The following is a 13,361-nucleotide window of genomic DNA, read 5'->3' on the forward strand; positions in this document are numbered from 1 at the left end:
GCACTTCTGCTAGTATTTGTTGGCTACTGCTGTATCTTTTTGATATATTTATTTAAATCTTTTGGTCTTTTAAAAATTATCTTCCATTGAATTGTGAAGTTGCTTTCAGAAGTATAATCTAGATAAAGGTGTTTTACCAGATATTTGTAAAGTATTATGTCTATTTTCTCTCAGTCTGTGGCTTAGTTTTTCACTTTTTTGAGTGTCTTTAGAAGAGCGAAAGGTTTTAATTTTGAGTCCAGATTTTTTTTCTTTGATGATTGGTGCATTTTACATCTTGAGAGAACTGTGTCCTTGAGATCTTAGAGATTTGCTGCTTTATTTTCTTCTGAGAAGTTGGCTTAAATTTACATTTAGGTCCTTGGTTTTGCCTTTTTTCCAGCGTGGGGAGGGGATCACACCCAGGGACTTGTTGATGCCAGGAAAACACTCTAACTCCCTCCCCGCCGTGATGTTTTAATTTTTGGATAGAGTAGGATTTCAAGGTTTGGATTTTCTTTATAGGAATCCAGTTACTCCAGTCTTTTGTCTTCAGTAAGCTCAACTTATCCATGCCATGTTATTATCAGCAAGAATATACTATGCCAACAAGATATTAGTAATATATTATCTTTAACATATCCTTTGCTTATCAGTTATTTCAAAGATATTGTGGCTCTTGATATAAGCTATCTATCTATTCTTTATATATAAAATTCTTGGAAGAAGTTCTTATTTTCCAATCATTATCTTTGTATTATTTTAATGTTACATAGTTTGGGTTTTGGTGAAATGGTTTGTTTCTGCAAAACTAAAAGTACATTAAGTATCTCTACACAGAGATCAGGATCTTCAGATCTGATCTGTGCCAAACAGAACTGCAGAGTGGTCTGCTTAGGGACAGTCTTTTTTTGGTTGAGTTCCCCTGTTTGGCACCTTGCCTGATAGTTTTCATTTGCTATTTAGGAGGGGGAAAAATTCTCCTACAGGAATCAGGTAAGTATATACGTAGATAAAAGAACTGGTTGAAGGCTCACAGGTTTTCTCTTTCCTGCTTTTGTCTCCTTTCTGTTTATTTTCACTGTGAGCCAGAGTATTTCTTCCCTTTGAACTCATCCCTTTGTCTTTACCTCTTAGGAGTGTAGCTGCAGGTATTCTGCACATATTTTCCTTCTTTGCAGTCTGTTTATCTAAGAATATTTTTTGAGGTTAAGATTGTATTCTCTGGAATTTTCCATAGGATGCTCCTAACCTTATGTTCTACAGAAGCATTTGATTTTCTTGGATTAAACATCAATTAGAGCTCAGAGCAGTGGGACAGGATTTTATATGACAAATAAATAGCTCAGATAGCAAGGGGCTTTCCTTCTAATTGTCTCATTTCTAATAATTCCCCTTTCCAATTCGCTATAACTTCTTAATCTTGGAGTAGTTCTATTCTACTTCTTCAGTGAGAAACCAGTATTTGTGTTTCTTTGTGATATTCCTCTGTTTGTTTGTTGATGGAGTTAGAACTCTTCTTTATATATGGGTTTCATGAGGTCTCTTGTGTCTCCCCAGGTAGCATATGGTTCATTGCTAATATATAATCATTGTCCTTTTCATTCTGTCTTCTCTTCCTTCTTTCTTTACTCTGGTTCTTGTGCAGGTCTTGTTCAGCGGTGTGTGGTCATCCAGAAAGATGACAATGGATTTGGGCTGACGGTCAGTGGAGACAATCCAGTCTTCGTACAGTCTGTCAAAGAAGGCAAGGCATTTTAAAAAAGTTTTGTCACCAGGGGCAAGCAGAATAAGCACGGAAAAGCTTGAAAATATCTGTTGCCTGGAATAGAATAACTTCACAGTTTGCAGGTCCTGTGGACTATTGCAGATTTGCCTGTAGTGTTAACGGGAATGAATTTACCCCCGGGTGGTTTTCTTTATCATTTGTGTAACTCTAGAAACCCTATGACTCCATGATTGTGATACTTTATGTGTCAACAGCTCCAAGGCTCTAGAATTTCCATTCTTTAAGGCACTAGTGACCATAATAAGTATTGACTAAAGGGAGGGTGATGGGCTAAACAATAATCAGTTCTTGCCTCAAATTAAAATAATGTCTTTTGCTGTTAACACATATTGAATATTTTCTTTATATTGGATGTCATGAAATTTGGAGTATTTTTTAAAAATTATTTTATAGGTGGTAATGAGCCTAAAAGTAGCAGGCCATAAAAAAAGGCAGCATTTCACTAGTGAGAGACAGAGGCATGATTTGAACTTAGGTTCATGTCCTTTTACAGCTCATGTTTTTAACTGCTTTGTTAATTCACATTACTTTCAAGAAGACTTTCAGTGACTGCAAGCGAATCATGTTTTAAGTAACTCATTTCTTACACAGATGGAGCAGCCATGCGGGCTGGTGTGCAGACAGGTGATCGGATCATCAAGGTAAAGAAAAGACTATTATGGGACTTGTGGTAGGATTGAAAACAGGATATATCAGCCATACTCTTTGTTTTTTAATTTGGATTTTTATTAAAAGCAGCACTTTATGGATCTGTTGAATATTAAGACTTAATTTATTTTGCGTTTATTTTGTAATCACTACTATCCTTCACTAAAGGGCTTAATAAAAGGTATCATAATAAGTGAAGAACTATATGTTCTTGATAAGAAAACAATTCACTTTTGTAAAGATCATTCCTGCCCACATTAATCTCTTAGTAGAAATGTGCCTTAAAATATGTAAGTAGAGAGCTAGAGGCATGGCTCAAGGGGTAGAGCACCTGTCTATCAAGCAGTAGGCTTTCAGTTTAAACCCCAGTACTGTCAAGAAAAAAAAAGCCCCTTTAAATATGTAAGTAGCGGCTAAAGATGTGGCTCAAGAGCACTCGCCTAGCAAAGAGGAGACCTTGAGTTCAAATTTGGGCATTACAAGCAACAACAACAAAAATAATCCCCATGACATTGATTTTAGCCAGATATGGTAGTTCATGGCTGTATTTCTAGTCTTTGGGAGGCTGAAGCATGCAGATTACAAGTTCAAGGCTTGCCTGGGCTACATAGTAAGATCGCTTCTCAAAAAGCCAGCAAACAAATATAAGTGATAAAAGTCCTTATTTAAAATATGAATTATGGTAGTACTATTATGTGTCAAATGGATTGTTCCTATAGAGGACCGAGGGCATAACACAGTGGTAGTACTTACCCTAGCATGTATGGAGTGCTGAGCTTGATCCTCAGCACTGAGAACAGACAGACGAATAAAGAGTTAGCAGAAAAAAAGTATGCTGTGTATATGGTATACATGAGAGGCAGTGGAAAATCAATCTTGATTTTAGATCTGTGACTCTAGTGTAAATGTTGATCTGGCAGTAGATCCAATAGAGTCATAGAAAGCCAGATTCATACACACAGACACGCATGCACACACACACACACACACACACACACGTACATATATTATACCTGGTTTTATTTTAGATGATAATTTTTTTTTTTGTCAGTCTTGGGGCTTGAACTCTGGGCCTGGGCACTGTCCCTGAGCTCTTCCACTCAAGGTGAGTGCCCTACCAGTTGAGCCATAGCACCACTTCTCATTTTCTGGAGATGAGACTCACAGACTTTTCCTGCCCGGCCTGTCTTTGAACTTTGATCCTCAGATCTCAGCTTCCTGAGTAGTTAGGATTACAGGTGTGACCCACTGGCGCCCAGCTAGATGACAATTCTTAAAGTCAGCCTGTCCATTGTCTTAGTAGGATATATTTAATATCTATTATTTGATTTTCTTATAGGTGAATGGAACTCTGGTGACTCATTCAAACCATTTGGAGGTTGTGAAGCTAATCAAATGTAAGTGAATACTGTATTTAGTGTGAATCGTTTTCTGAAACCCATAAGACAAGAATCAACAGACATTTTCTGTAATAGACTAAACAGCAAATAGCTTAGGAGGTGTAGATGGAACATGGCGGTTGTTACTGTACTGGAGTCTGTTATTGTAGCACCAAAGCAGTCATAGTATGTAAAGATTGGCTGTGCTGGGTTTTAATATAACTATATCTGTGAGCCCTATTTAACCCCTTGGCTGGAGTTTGCCAACCCTGTGGAATAAAGTTCTCAAGTGGAAGCTCTTAAGTTACTAGTAGTTATTTTCTGTCAGCTCCATACATTGGGTTCATTATATCTTTGTCATTCATTTGAGTATATACATTTATATAAACAGATAAATGAATTAGAAGAGAGGAAGTTAAGGGATCAGACTGAAATGGAAGTTTAGAGATCACATGACACAATGATGAGTAAATGGTTGTACAATCCAGAGTCGAGAATATCTCTTGGGAAAACTTCAGGGTTAAGGGTTTATGATTTTGGCTTTGAGTTAGTAGCCTTCCTTCATTTAGTTTTCATGGAAAAACTGAATCTCAGACCAGTGAGAATCTACAACTGCCTATTCTCTTGCCATTGTAAGGTCAAAAGTGGATGTGGCTTCTCCCACCTGGCGATGAGGCTTGGGCAGACCAGTGCCAGCCCCTTGAAGGACCAGTGTTTCTGTGAGCTTCTGTTTGCCAGTGGCGAGGAAGCCTGGAAAAAGTCCAGGTTCCACACCTTACACTCCCAGCCCAGATCCAGGTTGCTACCTTTTAGTCCTGCCTGTTTCCCAAGAGTTTCTTCACTTGTTACAGAAATAACAGCACAGACCAGCATAGCAGGAGTAGAGAGAGGAAGTCCCAGTGTCCCACTGCCTATAATCATTCTTTTCTCTGTAATGGCTTGGCGTCGGCTGTATTTGTCATTACATTAAAAAAAAAAAAGAAATGACACCTTAAAATAATTTTGATACAATAAATTAAAAAATTTATGATCTTCTTCATCAGGTTATTTCATAGTAAAGAGGATGACAACTAAAAGATAGTTGTTTGTGGCCTAGCAAAATAATTAATATTTTACTTAACTCTTTTTCTGGTGTAGAGAGACATCTTCAGAATGAATTCGATAGACTATTCTGTTGAACTTCTAATTGCTTCAGTTAGCAGCTCTGAATTCATTTTCCTTTCCAGCACAGTTCCAGTTTTCTTTCTTTCTTTTTATTTTTTGTTGGTCATGGGGCCTGAACTCTGGGCCTGGGCACTGTCCCTCAGCATTTCAGCTCAAGGCTAGCACTCTACCACTGAGCCACAGTGTCACTTCCGGCTTTTTCTGCTTATGTGGTATTGAGGAATCGAACCCAGGGCCTCATGCATGCAAGGCAAGCACTCTACTACTGAACCACCTTCCAGCCCCGTACAGTTCCAATTTTCTGAATGGTCACTTTCAGTTTCTAACATTAGAATATTTTTAAAGATATGCCGTGATCGTCAGACACTTGTGGCTCATGTCTGTAGTCCTAGCTACTCAGGAGGCTGAGATCTGAGGATTGCAGTTCAAAGCCAGCTCAGGCAGGAAAGTCCATGAGACTCTTCTGTCCAGTTAACCACCAGAAAACTGGGAGTGGCGCTGTGGCTCAAGTGGTAGAACGTTTACCTTGAGCCGAAGAGCTGAGGGACAGCACCCAGGCCCAGAGTTCAAGTCCCACAACTGACCAAAAAAAAAAAAAAAAAGATATGCCATGATCAAAATCAGATCCCACACTTGAATAAACCAGTTTACTCAACAAGATTGTGTTCTATAACTTTTGTATGTGACATAAATATGAAGGTTTATGCTCACAAGTTTATTTATGCCTGATGTCTACTGTAGAATATATAAATAAGGTGAGCTCCTTATCCTTCTAGTTATTTTGTTGGTTTTATTTATTCCAGTATAAATTTTACTTAAAAAGTACAATCTGAGGGCTGGAGCTGGAGCTCAGTGGTAGAGGCTTGCATGTAGCATGAATAAGGCCTTGGGTTCAATCCTTAGCACTAGAAAACAAAAATAAACCCTAGGATTATAGCAGTAGATTACTTACCCAGTAGCATTAGTGAGGGTGTAGTTAACAAACCAAGTATAAAACACCCTGAGTAAACAAAATAGATGTGGCATGCCTAAAACCTGTGCACTATGTAGAGATTTCATATACACCTACTCTTCGATGCTGATTCTAGACATTGTAAAAGTGATTTCAAATTGGAGCACCTTAGAGAGAACTAAAGGAGAAAGGGAAGAACTAATAAGCTATTGGAGACAGTATGTGAGCTAGTAATATAAGAGAAATGACTTTCTGAAAAAGAGTAATAGGACTGTAAGGGTTTAAAAAGTACTTATACTTGCTGGGTATGGCTGTGTGTGTGAATCCCAGCCACTTAGTTGGCTGATGCAAGAGGACTTTATAGTGTTTGAGGCTAGCCTAGCCTACATAGTGAGACCCGGTCTCAAAAAGAAAAAAAAAAGTATTAAAGTATTAGACACCCTCCTTTCTTAGCAGTTGGAACTAGTTAGTGTAAAGAGAGATAATTTTTAGGACCATAGAACACTGTGAAATGACTCTTAATTTCATGGGAGGACTGAATTTTAGGGAAGCAAGTGTTAAAATGCATTTAAAATTTGTATTGAAAAGTCTAAAAAGTGTTTTTTTCATTTAGAGATCAGTTATCTAAAAAAGCTGTTTATGTGAAACATTAATTTCTTACTGATGCTAGATAAATAGTGAATGTTGGCTGGTGAGTCTTGGCTTATCATAAATTCGATTGTCTAGGGTTTTTTTTCCCTCCCTTTAAATGTCTAGTGAAAGTTTCAATTAAAACTCACTATTGTGATTTTTCTGCTATGTGGACTATTTTAGTTATATTCATTTCATAAGACTAGCTTAAAATTTATTGTTATATTCTAGGATGTTAAGTCCTGCCTAATTAGTATTGCATTAAAATTTAAAGATTTCAAAAATGGGCATTTAAGAAATTAGAGAACATACCATTAGTAAGTGGTTGGTGTTAACCATCTCTTAATTAAGAAAATACATTGTTGAGGTTAGAGACTGTATTTGCTTTGATGCAGTGTCTGCTCTTCCGTGTGGTGGTCTGCAGTCTGAAAGGGCATTGTTCTCCTGTGGAGGGGCACTCACAGTGGAAAGGCCAGTTGATGAGCAGATGATGGGATTTTGTCACATAACATAATTTTCTTAGATCTGTCAGATTGCCAGCCCTGGCACATGTCTGTAATCCAAGCACTTAGGAGCTGAGCAAGAAAAATAAAGTCAGTTTTTCTGCCAGCCTAGGGTACATGATGAATTTGAGGCTAGCCAGAGTAAGCAGTAGATACAATATTTCAAAAAAAGTTTCTTATTAATATCATTCTCTTTTTCCTTCCTTTCCACTCTCCTCGTCTTGCCCCAAGCTGGTTCCTATGTAGCTCTCACTGTTCAGGGACGCCCACCGGGGTCGCCCCAGATTCCCCTTGCTGATTCTGAAGTAGAGCCATCGGCCATTGGACATATGTCTCCCATCATGTCTTCCCCTCATTCACCTGGAGCATCTGGGAACATGGAGAGGATCACCAGCCCTGTGCTGGTGGGGGTAAGGCCAGCAGTATTTCTGAGTCAAAGCTTGGTTATGTAGTATGCTTTTTAGTAAGAGTTTTGAGGTGTTTATATAAGTTGCATTATAACTTGGGATGATTACAAAATGTTGTCATGGCATATTTAATTGAATAACTGTTAAATATCTGCCCTGTTCAAATCAGTGTGTCACTCACAGAAATATAATTTAGATATCTCCTGTAGAAAGTTCTTGGCCATCTAAGGAGTCTTAGAAGAGGACAGTTTTTTTTCTTTTGTCTATTTTGTATCCTATTGTGTCTCTAGTACCTGAAATACTGTTTGACATGATAGAGGTGCTTAGAAAATCCTTGTTGATTGAAGTCAAGTCATGAGTGTACAATTATGTATAGCACAAAGGCAAAAAATACTCATTATGAGGAAAAAAACCCCTATGCTCTATGAGGTCTCAGAGGAGGAAAGAAAGCACATCTAACTATGATGAGGAAGGACTTTATGGAAAGCTATTACTCCAGCTGAGCCTTGTAAAACAAGTAACATTTAAGTGGTGGTGACAGATTGGAAAGCAACTGAGGTAGAGGAAGTAGAACAAACAAAAATGAAGAGCCAAGAAAGTACCATTTTAGGAAGTTTCCAGGACTTTTGTTTGGCTGGTGCCTGTTAAGGAAGTTCATAGTCAGGGATGAGCATGTGAAAAGTACATCATCTATAGATCTTACGTAGCTGCCCGTCTGATTTACATGTAACTGGATAAGCAGTGAGAATCCGTTAAATAGTCTTGTGAGCAAGAAAATGATATGACTACAACAGAATTATAGGAAGACTAAATTGGCAAAATATTACAGGGTTGAAATATAGAGAGATGAGTGGTTGCAAGTTGTCTCATATTTCTGGCAGGAGGGATAGGGAGTTTGTGCCCAGCATGGGGACCAGTAGTAAAACACAAAGAAGAGAAGTATAAGATACTGCTCTTACACTTATATGCCGTCACTTCTGCCACTATTATCTGTGTTAATGTTCTCTTGGATTCAATTTAGTAGTAGTGAAATAACAAGGTAGAAACTGCCCTGAACTTCTTGTCTTTTTAAGTATTGTGTCTGAAAGCTGCCTTCATGACAGCCAGGATTAGAACAAATCCTGAAAGACACTGAGTCTGGGGCCGAAGCAGAATGATGTCTATCTTGTTTTCTCTATTTTAGCTTATTTCTCTCTACTGGTTGTTTATTTTTTATCTTTCTCCAGGAAGAAAACAATGTGGTTCATAACCAGAAAGTAGAAATCTTGAGAAAAATGTTACAGAAAGAACAGGAACGGCTACAGGTACTAAATTAGAAATGGGGCTCTTTGTAGGACAGTAAAATTGTGAGTGGGCCAAGTGGAGTTAGTTGGGTCATAATCATGATTGAGGAGAATTATAATCCATGCTAGCAACTATTTTGTTGATTAATAATGGACTCTTCCTATATTTTAATGACGTAAATAATTCTCAAAATAATTTTATAACTTTTCCAGTTCTTGCAGGAAGACTATAACCGAACACCTGCCCAGAAGTTGCTAAAAGAGATCCAAGAGGCCAGGAAGCACATTCCTCAGCTACAAGAGCAGTTATCCAAAGCCACAGGCTCTGCGCAGGTAGAATCACTGTTGACAAGGCCACCCAGCCTTTTACAGGAAAAGTGTCGTATGGGAATGTGTTGGAGATGTTGCAATGGCCTTTTTAAAGTGATTTTTCTAACACAGGACAACAGGATATCCTGTGTAGGACGTTGCACAAAAGTCAGTGTGGGCCTCTGATTGTTTACTTGCTCATATCTCCTTTCTTTGTTCTGCAGTGATTTGGAAAAGAATTGGGTGCTTTTTTCTTTGATGTGACAAATGATAAAAATGTATTTAGGTGAACATAGTTAATTTTTGTGAGTCTTTGTCTCATCTTAAGAAAGAATGGCAGTTGATAGGTTTTTATAAAATGACGGACATTGTACATACATGGACAAGCCTCTCCACTTTGTACAGCAATGTTCTGAAGTTTGGTCCTATTCTTTTTCTTTACTTCACGTGTAAAACTTAGAGAAGCTTAGAGAGATTAAGCAGATTATCTGAGGTCATGTACCTCAAAAGTGATAGAACCACAATTCAGCAGGGTGTGTTAGTCCATGCCTGTAATTCCAGCACTTAGAGGCTGAGGCAAGAGTCTGGTGTCTTCAAGGCACATTCATAATCTCAATGACTATGTTTTTATTGTAGCTTTAAAGTACATAGTATTAGAATTTGCAGGATAAGTTACGGGGATGATGGTGTCATTAGAAAAAATAACTCAAAATTTGAATGTCAACCAGATATGTTATTTAATTGTATTTCTCATAGACAGCTGCTTATACTTCATCTTTGAGGAAAGTGGACAAATTGCCTACATACCTACAATGAGTAAAAGCTGATGAGCTGTCACTATTTCTTGAATCAGGTCTGAAGTGAAAGCCACATGTCCATAGAACTGAAAAGATTCTTTCAGACCATGCAGCCTGGTCTGCTCATTTCCATGAGGTTGAGAGAACTAGGGCCCAAACTGGTTCAGTGACTTGGACAGGGTCACAGGTTAGAAGCCCTTACTTCCTGGCTTGTGTACTTTTCATTATACTTCTTTTATTACTTTCAGTCCCATTTTGAATATCATATTGTTATACTGGGCAAAGACAGCATTCTTAGCTATGGGCAGTAAAAATGTGGCTCCTGATTTAAAGCTTACAATAATTTATTTTGTGGTATGTGTCCTAGAATTGGCAATTTATTGAAACTTGGCAGCATTGGAAGGATGCTAATGGGAAGCAATAGTATAATCATCTTTACCAATAGTCAGATAAGCTAAATCACATTAATAAAATACAATTAATAAAATATTATTATTATTTGCTATTTTTAGTAGTTGGAATTTTTACTGTCTTTATTAGAATACCACCATTACTGTTTTTAGAATCATGTCATTTTAGGATTTTTAGAAGTTGTAGTAATTCATGCTTTTTACTGTAGGATTTTAAACATTTTTGATCACATCAGAGATTTGAGATTTCAGTCTCTGTGTAGAAGAAATAGTGTCACTTATTTCTTTAAGCAGTTAGTAATGAACCTTCTCTGGGTGTGTGTGTGTGTGTGTGTGTGTGTGTGTGTGTGTGTGTGTGTGTGTGTGTGTGTGTGTGTGTGTGTGTGTGTGTGTTCTTGTGCTTCTGTAAACTGTTTCAGGATGGAGCTGTAGTGACACCTTCCAGGCCTCTAGGGGATGCCCTAACAGTTAGTGAACCAGACATGGATCCTGGAGATGGACCTTATAGGACTGACTGGAGCGGTGGAGATACTTCTCGGCCTGGCAGCGACAATGCAGATGTAAGCTTGAAGTTTCTAAAATTTTATCTATTGTATTCTTCCTTATGGATCCTCTCCTGATTTAATGTTGTGAATTAGAAGTGATTTTTCTTTTGCTTCTTTTTATATATCATCCTAGTCTTTAACATAGCAATATGATGAGTTGAAACTCTAGGCACTGCAGTATATGAATTTTTTTTTTTTTTTTTGGTCAGTGTGGGGCCTAAACTCTGGGCCTGGGCACTGTCCCTGAGCATTTTAGCTCAAGGCCAGTGCTTTACCACTTGAGCCACATGGTCACTTCTGGCTTTTTCTGCTTATGTGGTGCTGAGGAATTGAACCCAAAGCTTCATGCATGCAAGGCAAGCACTCTACCACTGAGCCACCTTCCCAGCCCTGTGCAGTATTTGAGCTTTTAATTCCAGAGTTCACTTTTTCCCTCAGACACCCAATGCCAAGGTTTCTTTTGGGAGAGTGGAATTTCCCAGCAGGCATCTTGTTTGTGGTAGACAAGTTAATAATGCCAGTGCTTTAATGCCAGTGCTTTTTCACTGAACTGAGAAGCCGACTGTTGATATCTTTAAGAGCATGTTAATATTCCATTTGTGGTCAGAGTGACTCAGTGTTGAGTCATGAAGTACTCTGCCATTACAAAGAGGAAAAGCCTTAGTCCTGTTAGACTTCAGCTAATTGTCCAGGTTCAGCAATAGCACTTTCTTGATTCACCCTATGAGAATGAGATTAACATGGGTGTTTGCTAAGAAATATGTTAAGTTGACTATAATGTGGCACCATATTTAAATAAATATTGAAAGCTAAGTTCTGCATTTTATACTCAACAGTACTCTTAAGTAGTATGTAGTAATAAGAATAAAGACTTAAAAGTAGTTCACTTTCTTTAAAAGTGATGAGGGAAGTAGACTGAGCCAGTGTTTTGTGGGTCCAAATCAAGCTAGTGGATTGTGACTCGTATTTCTCTTAAAGACATGCATAGGAAGTCGGAGTGCTTTGTGTGCAGAAGAGATATTAGACCTTATGGTATACACATGCACACGCGTGCTTGTATACACACAAATGCTGGTGAATAATAGAATGTTTCTCTTACTGTTAAGAAAAAGTTGGGCTTAAAAAATAATTAAAGGCCATCATTTAGACTACCTTTTGAGGCTTAGGCCCAATGATTTAATTCCACATACAAGGAAAATCTGAGAACTCCTTTTGGAATGATGATGATAAGAATCTGGGGCTGGGAAGGTGGCTCAGTGGTAGGGTGCTTGCCTGAGATGCATGAGGCCTACATGTGGTGCATGAGCACCAAATAAGCAGAAAAGGCTGGAAGCAGTTCTGTGGCTTTAGTGGTAGATCACTGGCTTTGAGCTGAAGAGCTCAGGGACAGTACCCAGGCCCAGAGTTCAAGCCTCACGACCAACAAAAAAAAAAAAAAAAAGAATTTTGAGGGCTGGGAATGCCTAGTGTTCATCAAGCTCTGGGTTTGATTCCTCAGTACCACATAAATAGAAAAAGCTGGAAGTGGTGCTGTGGTTCAGGTGGTAGCCTGCTAGCCTTGAGCAAAAGACGCTGAGGGACATTACTCAGGCCATAAGTTCAAGCCCCAGGACTGGTCCCCCACCACCACACACACATACATACAGAAGAATCTGGTGATTGGGTCAAAGATTTTAATGGAAAATTATACTTTTGATTCAAGGAAAAAAATTCTCACAGCTGACACTTATCAGGCATACATACCATACATGTCTACATTTCTTATCATAGCTAATTTTCAGAATGTTTTTTCCACACTGTTTTTCCTAATCTCATTTTAGGAATCTATTATAATGAACTGAACTTTTTTTCCTCTTAAAAAAAATTATTTAGAGTCCTAAGAGTGGTCTGAAGGAGAGGATTTATCTGGAGGAAAACCCAGAGAAAAGTGAATCAATTCAGGACATTGTGAGTATGAAATCTTTGCAATGAGTATTGTGAGTATTGTCTTTACCAACCCCCCCCAACTTTCTTCATCCTCCCCCTCCCCGTCTTGACTGCCCTACAGTGTGCAGACTGCTCTACAACAAAGAGTTATTTTGTCTAGCATGCCAACAGTGGCGATGTTGAGAAGCCCTGCATTACGTACTTATGAAAATGAATTAAAAATGGAAAAAAAAACAGGGTTCAGTGACAGCTTTCACGGAAACCTTTGGTTAGTACATTGTAGGCGTGTTAACCTCTGTGGTAACTTACTTTATTTTGTGCTACTGTGTTTGAACTCAGACTTGTGCTTGATAGACAAATGGAGGAATGGTTTCACATTATACCCATTATGCTCCTGCTAATCATGCTTTCCATGTAGCCAGGATGACAAGCCTGGGTTACCCCTCCCATTTTATCATCTAGCCAGCCTATGAGGCTGATCATCACTGGCTCTGCCTCTCAAGTACAGATGTGAGCCATTATGTTTGGACTCCTGTGCTTTGTCTTACCGATGTGTGTGTGTGTGTGTGTGTGTGTGTGTGTGTGTGTGTGGACTCCTGTGCTTTGTCTTACCGATGTGCGTGTGTGTGTGTACGTGTGT

General features: G+C 38.5%; 1 protein-coding gene across 1 annotated transcript in view; it reads left to right on the forward strand.

Annotated features, from left to right (window-relative positions):
• The window catches only part of Arhgef12 (Rho guanine nucleotide exchange factor (GEF) 12), a 115,466-nt gene that overhangs the window by 61,061 nt on the left and 41,044 nt on the right, over positions 1-13,361 (forward strand). Inside the window, exons 5-12 of the mRNA XM_013009508.1 lie at positions 1,628-1,726; positions 2,360-2,409; positions 3,756-3,813; positions 7,276-7,454; positions 8,678-8,755; positions 8,948-9,067; positions 10,670-10,810; positions 12,668-12,742. Coding sequence (XP_012864962.1) covers positions 1,628-1,726; positions 2,360-2,409; positions 3,756-3,813; positions 7,276-7,454; positions 8,678-8,755; positions 8,948-9,067; positions 10,670-10,810; positions 12,668-12,742 — 800 coding nt within the window. The remainder of the gene's footprint in view (positions 1-1,627; positions 1,727-2,359; positions 2,410-3,755; positions 3,814-7,275; positions 7,455-8,677; positions 8,756-8,947; positions 9,068-10,669; positions 10,811-12,667; positions 12,743-13,361) is intronic.

This window comes from Dipodomys ordii, unplaced genomic scaffold (genome assembly GCF_000151885.1).
Source record: "Dipodomys ordii isolate 6190 unplaced genomic scaffold, Dord_2.0 Scaffold10, whole genome shotgun sequence".
NCBI lineage: Eukaryota > Metazoa > Chordata > Mammalia > Rodentia > Heteromyidae > Dipodomys > Dipodomys ordii.